General features: G+C 38.8%; 1 protein-coding gene across 4 annotated transcripts in view; it reads right to left on the reverse strand.

The window, feature by feature from the left end:
- SATB2 (SATB homeobox 2) overlaps positions 1 to 13645 on the reverse strand; it is a 190441-nt gene that overhangs the window by 56990 nt on the left and 119806 nt on the right. For all 4 annotated transcript variants that reach the window (XM_032693580.1, XM_032693583.1, XM_032693581.1 and 1 more), the window contains one exon: positions 9211 to 9313. In XM_032693580.1, coding sequence (XP_032549471.1) covers positions 9211 to 9313 — 103 coding nt within the window. The remainder of the gene's footprint in view (positions 1 to 9210; positions 9314 to 13645) is intronic.

Raw genomic sequence — 13645 nt, forward strand, 5'->3', positions numbered from 1 at the left:
CCCTTGTTTACTGTTGTTCCACTCAAACTAGGGATATATTTATAGCTCTTGTAGTCCTGCATGAACTGGCTGGTACTTGAATATATTGATTGGAATATAAAGCAGTGAGAACAGACCAGAAGAACCTTAAACTGGGAAGGAAGGGGTTCCATGGATGCCTACATTCAAGTAGCGCTGATAAACTACTTCTGCTAGTGATGCCTGTGCTAGTTAAACAAAAGCTGGTTCAGGAGGCTGTTACCTACCTCCATCTGTGGTGTGACCACAGCAAAAGACATTGCAGTGTTTTCTCATTGCATCGCATGCTTGGTATACAGTTCTGCAGTTCTTTGCTTGAAGAGCTCATGTACACCAAGTACAACAGTACTGTCATATTGCAGAGCCCCCCACCCTTCTGAAGCAAATCACTAGGTAGGCAGAGACCTGTGTCTGAATAACAGGTACTGTGCTAAGCTCAGCAATCAGCTCCCAGAGCACCCCAGGATAGCATCTGCCCTTCATTTTCCTATACCTCCCTACAACGTCACTACCTCTACAAGACAGTCAGAAACCAACATAATCCCCAGAATGGGAGCAGCAAATTGTTGTATTTCAATGTTCCGTTCTGGTCCTGTAATGATTACCATGTGCGTCAATGTATTTCAACTCCATACTGAGTTAAAACTTCCTGAATACAGCACAAAAGGAATTCAGTGCACCCTTCCCCTGTGTGATGCTCTTAACCTCTACCCCAATCTTCCTTGCACAGTCAAGCAGCTGACGCAGTCCACAGCACAATAGCTTGGGGTGGTCTGCATGCAACTTTCCATTTAAAATAAAACCAGCTCAAAAGATTTAAAATAAGATTTATTTCTCCACCTTCCCTTCCCCTCACACTTTATTTGCACTGAGTTGTTAATAGGAACATTCTGACAAACAGCCCGTGGGGCATTTAGGGCTTAAGAGTGGCACTGAATTGACTGACAGCACTGGAAACCAAATTCCTGTGCACAATAAGGGATGCAGCAGGGAAAGCAAGAGCGTAACGTGTCTCCCAGCACTGCACTGCAGCGGGGACACAGAGGACCCGCCAGTGTCCATGACCCAGCGCGGCCGGAACTTTTCAGTCCTGCAGGCATACGGGCACTTTGCCCCAGAGTAGGAAGAAGCTGGTAAAGAAACGTTTTGTAATAAGTTACTAGCCGGCAGAATTGCCATGCCTCAATTGTGACAGGATGTCACCACCCAGGGCTGTTCTCCAGTGCTTCAGAGTTTGCTTCTTTGTTTTATTTATTATTTAAAACCTGGTGATCATAAAAGCCATTTCTAGCAGTGGTCACGGCTGAGCTGGGAGAGCTCTGTGAACTCTGGTATACCCTACTAAGTCTGAGACAAAAAGGTTCTCACAATTTCTTCTGGTTTAGCATCATCCTGCTCACTGGAGCAAGACCTGGACTTTGGAGCCGTGCTTGGGGGCGAAGCGTTCTCCAGCACAGTACCACCCTCTGCCTTGGAGAGACAGGGCTGTGCACTATACCCAGAGGGTGCCCTCTTGCTTAAGCTACACAAAAATGAACTACCACTTTGTAAATAACAGAAACACTCCAGAGCACAGGAGGTGCTTTTAAAGTCGTAATTCTGTATCTTTTCATCTATAATTAGGATAATTACTTATTTCTTTTAATCACAGCTCACTTAACCACTTCAGTGCAGAGGGCTGGTCTGAGGAGTCTCATTTTCATTCAACATCTAATCTTCATATTTACCCGAAGTCATTCACTGACTACACTGCCTGATCCCTGCCTTGGCCATTTGTTCCTGCAGTCAAAACTGGAGAAAAAGCAGGTTGACAGGAGAGGCAGACTTGACAAGAAGTTGTAACTTTTAAAACCTTTCCCTTCCTCTACTCCTGAGGGATAGCACATAACCTTAAAATAGCTATAGAGTACATATAGAAATTGTTTGGCTGCTGGCTGTGGGTAGCAAAGGCCTTTATCCAAGCCTAATGGAAAACAGACAGGAAAGGCCATTGTCTGTTCTTTGTTCTGTTGCAAATTGTTCAGTTCCCACCAAAGCACAAATCACTATTTTTTTACTTAGAACTATCATTAAAAGTGGGCCTTTAACTAGCACCAGTCTCAGGTGAATGGAGCAGAGCATGCTAACATTGCTGACTCTCTCTTTGCAGCTGACCTTCTCATTCCTTTATCCTCAAGTCACCCTTTGGGACATAGAGATGCTAAGATGTCTTCCGTCATTTATGCTTAAACATAATAAGTCATACTCTTCCCATGGGCTGTCCCTGGACTGCACTGCTTCCAAAGATGCTTGTCAGAAGACAAGCATCATCATCTTATTTTTAGATTTATTTGGGGGTTACTGTGCAGGCTCAAGAGGGCACACAGAAGTATGAACTTCTTCATAATTCTTCATACTCATGTTAACATTGTTTGTCAATAGGACATGCCAGATCCATCTAGCAGAGAAAAGCATTACATTGAAGGTGCTTTAGTGACCACCGAGTCTAATGCAAGAATATTGGTCAGGTGAAATGGAAAATGAGAAGCAGGGAAAACATTACTTAGAGCTGTCTGACAGAAACACAGGGAGTACTGGTTTACATGGATTGAAGTTCTCATCTGATATAAAAATATCTCCTTTCCTGTTAAACTACTGCAACAGAAGTACTAACCTTTTGTGGGCACCTCAAAAGGGAGGTGCAAACCTCCTAGAATACCCAGTCATTTGTGCAATCCCTATGGGAAATACATATACATGTCTTCCTGACTCATAATATCAGAGATTGTGAAAGGAAGGAGACAGAAGGCAAACGTCATTAAGGCACAGATATAAACTCTTCAGATACTTCAAGTGAAGAGAATGCAATTCTGCTCTCAGTATTATATACGCTATGAAATCCATGGGAACATAGACAGCCACACTGCAGCTTTCCCACAAGGAAAGCTTATGCCTGTACCTAAACTTCAAGTTATCTTCCTGTTTCAAACTAATCTCCACTAAAGCTTACTTTGTAAAAATTTCTTTACCTTTGAGTTACCATGTCACTGTTTGGAAGCACACAAATAATTTTTTTTTAAATACAAAATAAAATGAATTTTGAGGTTCTGCAGATTAAAACCAAAACATGTTTGCTTTTCAGACCATTCTTTACTTAGCTGTGGGCAGGAGTCCCAGGCTCTGCACACAACTGGTCCTCACTGAGAAAATCACTGTACTGGCAACAGGAGACATTTTAAAAACATAAAGTTGAGTGACATTTTTTGAGCAGGTTTGGTCAGCATGGCATGGACAAGACACAGGACAAGTGGCTAGGCAGTTTCTCCACAGAAGGGTTTCCAACCTTTATTGCCTCACCTATGTTCCCTAAAGCAGCACTGGCTGAGGCTCCAGCCACATACAGGCAAAGGAGAAGGCATTCAGTTAACTGCACATATCCCTCTGCCACAGCACAGACACTGCTCCAAAACAGCCAGAAGCCATGAAAGACATTCTGCAAAGCTGAAATTCATGTATGCATTTACTTTAGATAAAAGTTATGCCTAAGTAAAAAAATAAACCCAAAGGGTGTGTTTTAATTCTCTTTACAGAGAGGAATAGCCAAGAGGGCCACAACTCACACACCCCTGGAATGCACCACAGCGGGTAAATTGTTTCTTAACAATGCACATGCACAAATCCCCTAGACTGGCACTTAACATCAGGGACACTGCTGAAGTCCAAAATGCTCATGTGGGTGGGGAAAACAGCAGTCAAGGGGTCTGTAATTCTTGCTGAATCTTGACACTGTTAACTTATATTTAAAGACAGATGCCACTTTTTCCTCATCATCAGTGCTAACTGATGAACTATTCTCCTTATAAAATAGCACAGCAGGCCACAGACTAAGAGGATGCCTCTGAGTCAGAAATGATCCTCAGGTCATGTGTGTTACCTAGATGCTGACAACCTTGCCTGTGATTGATGTTATTTTCCTCCTTTTTATTTAAGAAAGTGTGGAAAGTCCTATTTTTAGTGAAGTGAATACACAGACAGAAGTTTAAAAGTAAGCAAAGGAAAAATTACAGTAATGTCAAGAGCCTCACAGCTGACCTGAATGACTCTAACAGGTTTAGTGCCAGAGCCACAGCTAATATCCAAACAAGTAAAGAAATGTATTCTCTTAAAAAACTCAACATTTTTCCAAAAGGTCAAGATCTATATATGCATGCATATATATATATATATATATATATATATATATCTCATACATATAAACCACTCTGTATATACACAGAGAGAAAGAAATAAATGCACATGTATCAATAAAGAGGATCTTTTAAAAAGTCAAAACTACTGTTTGGGAAAGATCTGGTGTGTCTTTTCATGAAGCTTCCACAACATCTGCTTCAGAGGAACAATTAAAAACTATTCCTCAAAGCACATAATGACAGTTTTCCCCAGACTCACATTGGCATTATCACTGTGCCACAATCCTCAGTTCCTTCAGCCTGGAAATAAGAAAGCTGGGAGCCCTTCTGAATCCTGTTTCTAACCTCTCTCAACCCACAATGGCCTCTAGGAACACATTAAAAGAGAAACAGATTGCTCTGTCTATCCATTATGGGAAGAAAGCAAACATACTTTCAAGAATAAAACAGCACACAAACAACAAATCAGTATTGGAAAAATCAAAGAGCAGCCAAAGCAGATTCTCAATTTAAGGAAGCTATGAAAGCTTTTTCTTAAGTTCTTGGTCTGTTGGATAGAAATAATTGAGCCCTCCTCCTTCAAACTGAAAAGCCTCATCATTCCACAAAAATTTTGAGACATCCACAGTCTCAAAACTCACATCCACAGAAAGCTATATTTTGACAGACATTGATGGTAGGAGCAAAGATGAAATGATCTTCAAATGCAGACAAAAAAAATATGTCTTTTTAAGTTCACAATGTATTTATTTCTTCCTGCTGCCTTCCTAACTTCCTCCCACCAAGCTAAGTTGTGTCATCAGGCAAAAACAAAATATTCACACCAGTTAAGATTTTCAGTTGTGAAAAAAATCTGATACAGTGATAGTCCTTCTGATAAAAATAGAAAGCATGACACTTAAAAGTGAAATATCTATTGAGAAATACAGCTAAAAAATATTCTAAATGCTACAGACCCAAAACACCAGGCAACAAGTAGGGTAACTGGTACAAGTTTGATCCCTTGACAAGCATCTGAATTGCACAGCTAAGTTCTGCAAATCTTCTTTTCATACATACATATATATACATGTATATAGCTACTTACAAAGTGTTATTTTTATTTCTGTATCTATCTGTTAATCAAACTTAGAAGCAATGTAAGCCTTTTAAGCAGTTACTAAAATCATGCATTTCTAGGTTTAAACATACTTAAAACCTGTCATATATGTACAACTCTGTACTAAAAGGCCTTGTATTCCACAAAAAGAAGAATTAAATAAAAAGAGTTTTAAAAAGGCTTCACATAGTAATATTAAATTAATACACGGTGCATATTCTGAACAAAATTACAATACAAACTAGATAGCTTAATTACCACCTCAAGTGATTACAGACATCCATGAGGGAAAGAGAAAATCCACAGAAGCTTTTTGATTCCCACCTACTGTCCACATTCCATTAGAACCGCTCTTAATATAAGCTCTCCTTCAAATATATATGTGTATTCCAAGGAGATTAGAAAGAGTGGACATCCTGTTATAAACTCCAACATGTCCTCACACATATCCCAAGTGGTAGACTCAGAGCCAGGAGGAGACAAAAAGCCTCCATCCTCATACCAGCCAATTCCCAAGTGTGTCTGTGCACTAACTCTTGTGCCGCTGAGTAAACTGTGAATGTCTTAAAACCTTAAGGGGCTGGGGTAGGGTGGGACAAAAATATTCCAGCAGAATTTTGTTCTAGCATCATCCTGACACAAAACAAAATTGCCATGCTGAGCTGAACTAACTGAAAACCTTTTTAAAATTACAAGCATAAATAGTTTAGCTGTCTTTTTGGTGAGTTCAATGGAATGCACACTGAGAATGTTTACTTGAGATTTGATACAATTACATTTGTGTACAGTTTTTACATCTGTTGCTAATGATATCAAATTATTGATTATTCACTTTCTTATATTTATTTAAATGTTAACTATACACTCAGCAACTTGATGCTTTTCTTTTTTTTCTTTTTTTTTTTTTCTTTTTTTCCGTAGAACTTTTTATTTTTGCCTGGCTTCGATTGTAATTACTTTGATCTTCCAGAGAGTATAATTAATTTACTGTTTATTTATTTCTATGAGAAAGGAAAAAAGTTTGACCTAGGAGATCTATATGTGGCAATTTGTAACAGAATCACATAGCTTATGTTTAGGAAATCATGGTTTTGATTAAGAAGCAACCATTTAGTTCCCACTGTTTTATTAAAACAGACATTAGCAGATAATAGGAAACACATTTAACACTGTAGGCTGCATTTAGTTTGCAAAGTCAATAATGTTATTTTGAAGCCCCTTCCTATTTTGTATTTACCACAGCTCATGTGAATTGTTTTTTGTTTTTACTTTCTAATAACCAGCTCTAGAGTTACACAAGGATATGGTTGCTGGTTCCAAAGACACCAAATTATAGTTTTACCCAATCTATCCAGATACAACCCAAAAAACGGACTGCTGCATCATCCATTCACCTTCACGGAAGTCCTTTTTAAAAATTATTATTAAAGGAATATATGATGACTGAAGCATGTCAACTCAAGTCACTGATTTTGCACACTTACTGAGCTGTCCTGCAGGAATATCTGGCTACAGAAAAGAAACAAAACATCATGAAAACAGAGATCATGAGAAATTGAAACCACCCGAAGAAGTGCAGAAGTCTTCCTGTTTGCAAGGTGTTTAGATTACTGTTCTGAAGTTGCATGACTGTTTATTCTCCGTGCACCACTGTACCTGCCACAGACTCTTTGTTTTCTCTCCCACTCATATGGTTGATGAATCAACACTACTTGAACTGCTTTATAGCAGCTTGTGTTTACTTCACACATACCTTAACCTTCCTTTTTCTCCTCCTACTAACACACACATACACTTCCAAACAGCAACGCCTGGCTGTGTCTCTGAATAGCACAGATACAGAGTTATCTCGAAAACTCTTCAGGTTTGGATCCTTGACCTTTTGATTGAGGTTTCATTCTGCTTTTACTGCACTTAACAATTTAACTGTGCACTTACTAAGTAAAAAAAAAGTAAGAGCATAAAGAATTCAATGCTCTAAGAATGAAAGAAAGTGGAAGACAGCACCGTGCTAGAAACACTCAGAAGCTGTAGTAGCATCTCTGCAGTTAAGAACACTACAGTTAAGGGCTTCCAGTGCCTTTGCAACTGGTACCCTTGCCCAGTTTTGAAAAAAAAAAAAAAAAAAAAAGAAAAAAGGGGAAGAAAAGCCCATTTCTGTTCTTCCAGCACAGCAAGTAAAAGTGAATGGTGATGACCTCGAAGTTGTTTGATTCCTTTGACTGTTTTTTAACCAAGAGGATATGTTAAAACACTTTGAATAAATTATTTTATTAAGAGACACCATTTAGAGAAAAGAAACACTTCTGAGTCACACAATGGCAATTTAGAGAGAAAAGAAACTATCCAGTTTATTTGGCATGAGGGTAACCACATACTGAAATATCCAATCAACATTTTTACTTCTAGTCTAAACCTTTTAGGAGGTGAAAAACAACATCTCCATTTCCTTGCCTGTATTGTTACTCCACTTCTGCCTGAACAAACTTCCTTCTAGACACAAATAATTTTTCCATAGAACATTCCTTTTTTTTTTCCCTCTAGTGAAAATCTAATCACTGCACAGCCCAGGCATGAGCATCTTACAGGTATGCTCTGCACAAGCCAGATGTGCAGAGGAAAACCAGATGCCTCAGAACTTGTTCTGATGTTTTATGCAATTTTGTTTCATGTGTTCCTAACTCAAGCAGCAGACTCTTTATGGTATTATTATGCAGATTTCTAGTCTGTCCTAAGGAAACTAAACAAGTAACCCTTCATAGCTCATGTATGCCAGCCTTTTAAGAGAAAAGAGAGCAGATTCTTTTTGAAAGATGCTAATCTTCATGCAACTAAAAATACAATGGTTTCTCAAGAAGGACATGACATTACCCCGTTTCTGCATAATGTTTGTGAATTCTGTTATGATTTTCCTGGCTACTGAAAGCATCACAGACAGAAACAACAATAATAGTCTATGCCTTCTTTCAGACAATGAATCTTCCCTTCAGTGGTGTAACAGAGAGAAAAACTGTGAAAAAACCTATCACAAGATACAGCTAATTTCCAAGGCTGATGGACACTTAGGGAGAGAGGAGCCAGTTGGAATTATGGAAAAGCTTCTGATTATCCTCAAACTCCTGCTCAAAGCACATGAGTGTTTAGAAAAAATCCTACTAAAATAAATGGTCCAGTGCACATCTAAGTCCCTTCCCAAAGGAAAGAAAGAATAAAGGAATGAACTACACATGACAGAAACCTGTCACATCATTTCGTACACTATTAGAAGGTGATCAGACAGTTCAGTGGTGAGAATGGGATGAACTTAGAGTAATTTTGCTGCCCGGGCATTTTCTGCTAAACAATTAATACAATCTCACTGTAGAAAAAAAACAAACAATGGGCTATTTTTATCTTAACTTCAGTGGGTGCAGCACCTTGTTATTTAGAGGTGTCTCCTAACAATCAGGTATTAAATCCTCCACTGGTAATCCAGATTCCACATGACAAAACACAGCAGGAATACCAATATACTTTGTGGTATGGAAAACAGAGAACAAGGGCACACGTACCTTAGAAAGTCAGGTTTTTAACTTTCAGGAATAACACACAATTAAGGTAACTTACATCGCAATTTAACTTTTAAATCCTGAGATACTAGAACTTTTGTTTTTGCTAAAATGTTTTAGCTTAATTCAAAACACAGTTTGTCTTTCAGCACAGCTAAATAGGATATTTTAAGCGTGTTTTAAGTGGCCTGTGTTTTCACGCCAGGCTTGTTTGTAAACTATCAGATTTAATTTCAAATGTGCTGTGACTGTGCCCGCTTTGTAGACAAATTCACTAATATTATTATAGCTTATTATCACTTTCACTTAAAGCACATAATCTCAAACTGTCAGAAGAAGTTCAAGAACTTGGAAAGTATCAAAAAATTCAATTTACCTTTAATCTTCTTGTACTTTTTGTACCATCTTCCAAACTCCTGGCACTTGGTTGCTGACACATTGGCATAGTATGTACTATTTACAATGGATGAAATCATACTCTGGAAGTACAGAAAGAAAAACAAAAAGTGATTTAAAATATCTTCCACAATTAGAAATCTTTTCCAGGGAAAGTGAATGACATGAAAGTGCACAATGATCATCCATTTGTGACTTCAAAACCAAAATAACAGTTTGGTAAGTAAAAAAAAATTGGTTTTATTCTCTATTCTATATTCCAAGCCATAAATAAAATTACAAAATAATAGTTATTATTTTGCATTATGTAAAAATTAGTACGGACCTAGACTGAGACCTGCAGCTCAGGCTGGGGGAGGGAAGTTCTATTTTACTTTGTACTTGTGATATTAGAATATCTAAACTTTAGTTGCATAATAACAGGCAGTGCCATGCTGGGGAACACATGCTCACTGCACCCGGGTGAGAACAAGCGTGATTTAGGAACCAGATCCTAAAGGTAAGATTAGATGCTCCAGCATGCATAATCCAAATAATGCTTTTCAGATGTCTCTGTTCTGCTTCCAAATGCAGCAAGACCACATAGCCAAGAACTGGAGAACATCCGTGCTACTCGCTGCAGAACAACAGTTAGGCAAATAAGTTAAATTAATATAATTTATAGAAACGTGTGATTAGCCCTCATGTGAAAAATCACCCAGAAGAGAAATTAGCAGTGCCATTCAGAGTGAAGGGAATTACACATATTACAACACAGAGCAGTCAAAACCCACAAAAAAGTTCAACAAAATTTAAGTATCACTTGCCTAACCAGCACTCCTCCCTCCTCTGCAAATTCCCCCAAGCGACTCAGTACAAGCAATGGAAGCAGAGAGGTGCAGACTGGTTTTGCAGAAGCCAGTACCAATAAAAAGCATATTTTATATCTGGGATGCTTCTGCCCATCAGTGGCAAACAGCCTGATGACTAGTAATTCTTCCTTTCTCTTTTTTTCCTCCCTTCGTCCATGCTATAGAGGAGGTATCTTTTTGACAACATTTTGCTCTCCTTTTCCCCCCTCTGAACTCTTCCAGGGTTAAATCATTCCCAGAACAAGTATGCTGCCAGCAATCTAACACCACTAACACACAGCAGCCAATGCACCTTCCCCAGAAAACACATTTTCCTTATGCCCTCCTTCCTCACTTACATCAAAGCTCAGAAAAAGCCCTGGCACATTGCATGACCTTTCTGCTTGGAGATGAAAGAGCAAGGATGATCTCACAGCTCCAACAAGCTATTTACCATAGGTTCAACCTCTGGTCCATGGGCTGCTGGAGGCTCCTGTGCAAAATGGGATCTTGGCCATCTCTGGAAAGCTACAAGGCTTACACATTGGTTCACTCAATTTTAACAATGCTCTAAAAGCAAAAACATCCCTGCCCTCTTCCAGATTTATCCAGCCTTCTGCCCAATTCACTGCAATATCACAGGACTCTGGCTCTTCCTAACTCCTGAGTTTTAAGGACTTAAAAATGTAAACAAAATTAAGAGACTGTAGATAACTGGGTAATACAGATTACTTTCAGTCTTCAACAGGTAATTTCGCTTTCAGTAAAGAGGCTCTTTCGGCTTTTCACTTTTAACTTTTCCACTCAAAGAGTGCTATGGTGCACTGCAGTAAAGTCTGAAGGCTATGAAGTAAGAGCCTTGTTAAGTAGCAGCTTCAATTTCTAAAACTGAGGCTCAATTTTCTAATTAAAATCAATATTTTGAGACATAAACCTAGCATTGTGGCAGTCAGTAGCAATTCCGTGCCCATAAATCCTCCCTTGCTCTACAGCATTTTAACAAGCAGTAGAATTCTGAAAGCCTGACATGGTGATAGCCTCTGCTGAGGAAGGATTTTGAACAAAGTCGAGCTTGAGATAATGTGGGCATTTTTAACAACACTTTAGTTAAATTTCCAGTCACTAAGGAAGGGTGAGGAAATTGTTTAACTCTGTCTACATATCAGTTTGGGGTTTCCTGGTTTTTTTTCTCTCCCTCAAATCCTCTGGTTCTACAAGAAATCAACATTCCTGACATAGTGGGCCTATTAAATATCACAGATTATATTAACCCATTAACCTTTATTTGAGAAAGCAAAGCTTAAACTAAATAGTAAAATCAAACAGTAAATCAACCATTGGTGAAAAATCTCAGAACAGATTCTCTTCAACTACTTGAAAGCAGAGCAGGCAAAAGAACCATAACAACTTTCAAACCACATATCCTCAGTATTAAATGCAAAGCAACCCTAGGGGTATTTCTGCTAGGAATCTTGATAAGTCTGCATAAAGGAAATATCCATTTAGAAGAGAATGGCAAAAACCACCACTGACTAATTGCAAATTTCTAAATAATGCACATTATACCTGGGAAAATCCTTAAGGAAGAACCCGATTCTATTAAACAGCAGATACAGTAGGTATGTGTGTGGCCATGACAGCCATGTGGAATGAAAACTGCTTAGACCAGGAGCTAAGAAATATCCACACAAAGAAAATCCAGTGCAGTAAGTTCAAGGAGAAAAATACGGGATGTGCTCACATCCCAAGAAAGCTCGCTCCAGCAGAGACAAAATGCATGGTCAGTGCTGAAATGAGTTATATGATACACAGGAAAGACAGAAATCTCTATGAAAAGATGGAAATGCTGAAATAATTGGATTTCTTTCTGCCACACGCACTCCCCCCACCGAACCCTCCTTCCCCCCAGCTTGGTTAACTGGGATTTATTTGTTTGAACAGGAGCTGTATGCTACGGGTAGCTAAACTGCAGACATGTAATACACCTATCAGAAAAAACCAGAACAATTTTAAATCAAAGTGAATGATTACATTTCCCATTAGCAGCAATCAGAATCCCCATCTGGGCTTCATGGGGAGCTTGGGCACCGAGAACCAGAGACGGAGAACCATCGCTGGTGGGAGTGGGGGCTCCCCGTGCTGCCCCTCTCCACTTCTGTACCTGAGACACTGTGAACACATTAATAAACAGCAGCATTTACTCTGCAGTTTGACTCCTAAGAGACCACTCTGCAATTTGCTGCTGTCAATAATATATTAACCACAAGGGGGTTGTAATGACATTTCACATTTGGCATGATATTTTTTTAAAACTGATTTGGGAGAAGTAATTGTATTAGAGGCATATTCAGATGATGGTAATAGACAGATCCTATACAACCTTCCATTGTATATTCCACATTTTGTGAGCCAAACCAAAAGAGACTGAAACTTCTTATGGCAATAATAATAATAATAATAATAATAATAATAATAGTAATAATATTAGCTGCATTCTGCAGTCTCAGTTCAAGGGTTAGTCACTACCCAAGGTCACTTAGATCTGTGCTTAAAAGAAAGCAAGCTCAATTTTCTACAGAAGGATCTCCTTTTAGTTTTGTCAGCTAAATAAATAATTGGGCAAGGATTTTTGCTGCTACAGTTCTGCCATCAGTAATTCTGTAAATACCTTTCAGATTGAGGCTATAGAAGGAGTAAACCAACTGCAGCATTTCCACCTGGTAGGTTTTGAAACTGAAGTGGGAGGAAAAGGACCCAGACAACAAATGAATTCTGCATATGAAATGATGCATAGTTTAGTTATATGGGATACTCAGGAAGACTGGGCAGAGACAACCATATGCTGCAATCATCATTAGCTCACCAGATTCCACAGATAATTCTATTTCAAGAAATTAAACTTAAACTATGTGAAAAAAGACCCCTTTCATATTCAATGAGTATTCAATGGTCTGTGCATATCTGGAGTCAGTTACTCCTTTGGTAAATAAGGCAAGTTACATGGCTTTTCCTTATACAGCCTTTCCATCCCTGTCAGTTCTGCAGATCCCACAGGGCTAAGGAAGATACGGAACATAATTCCTGTCAATTGCAGAGATCTAAATTCTGCTCCGTATCTCACCTCTACACTTTCCCTGAAGTTGTAACCATAACATAGCAAGGCAAATTTGTGGTGAATAAAAGGAATTCTCTTGGTTCATGCAGACTTTGAATCATGAATCACAGGATGAACACAGAGTGCAATGAAAGACAGGCAACCACGGGAGAAAAAATGTTGGATGCAGTTTAGCAAAGCAACGGATTTTTAGCAAGCAGGGATTACTGATGTTTTGACTTTTGAAAGATACAATCAACAGATTAACCTATGATTCTAAGACCGTTTTTAGAAGGCAATGTATTTTTCACGCCTAGCAAAGTTACCTGGTCTGGGTGCTGAAGTGTTATTCTGTTTTTTCTGAGAGGCAAGGAGGACTCGGTCATGAAAATTTTATGAATCTCTCATTATGACAATCTGAAGTACAAATAGAGCTCACAACATCTGTAAGAACCTGTGTCTTAGTGTCTTAGACATGACATCACTGCCGA

The sequence above is a fragment of the Chiroxiphia lanceolata genome, chromosome 7 (assembly GCF_009829145.1).
Source record: "Chiroxiphia lanceolata isolate bChiLan1 chromosome 7, bChiLan1.pri, whole genome shotgun sequence".
Lineage (NCBI taxonomy): Eukaryota > Metazoa > Chordata > Aves > Passeriformes > Pipridae > Chiroxiphia > Chiroxiphia lanceolata.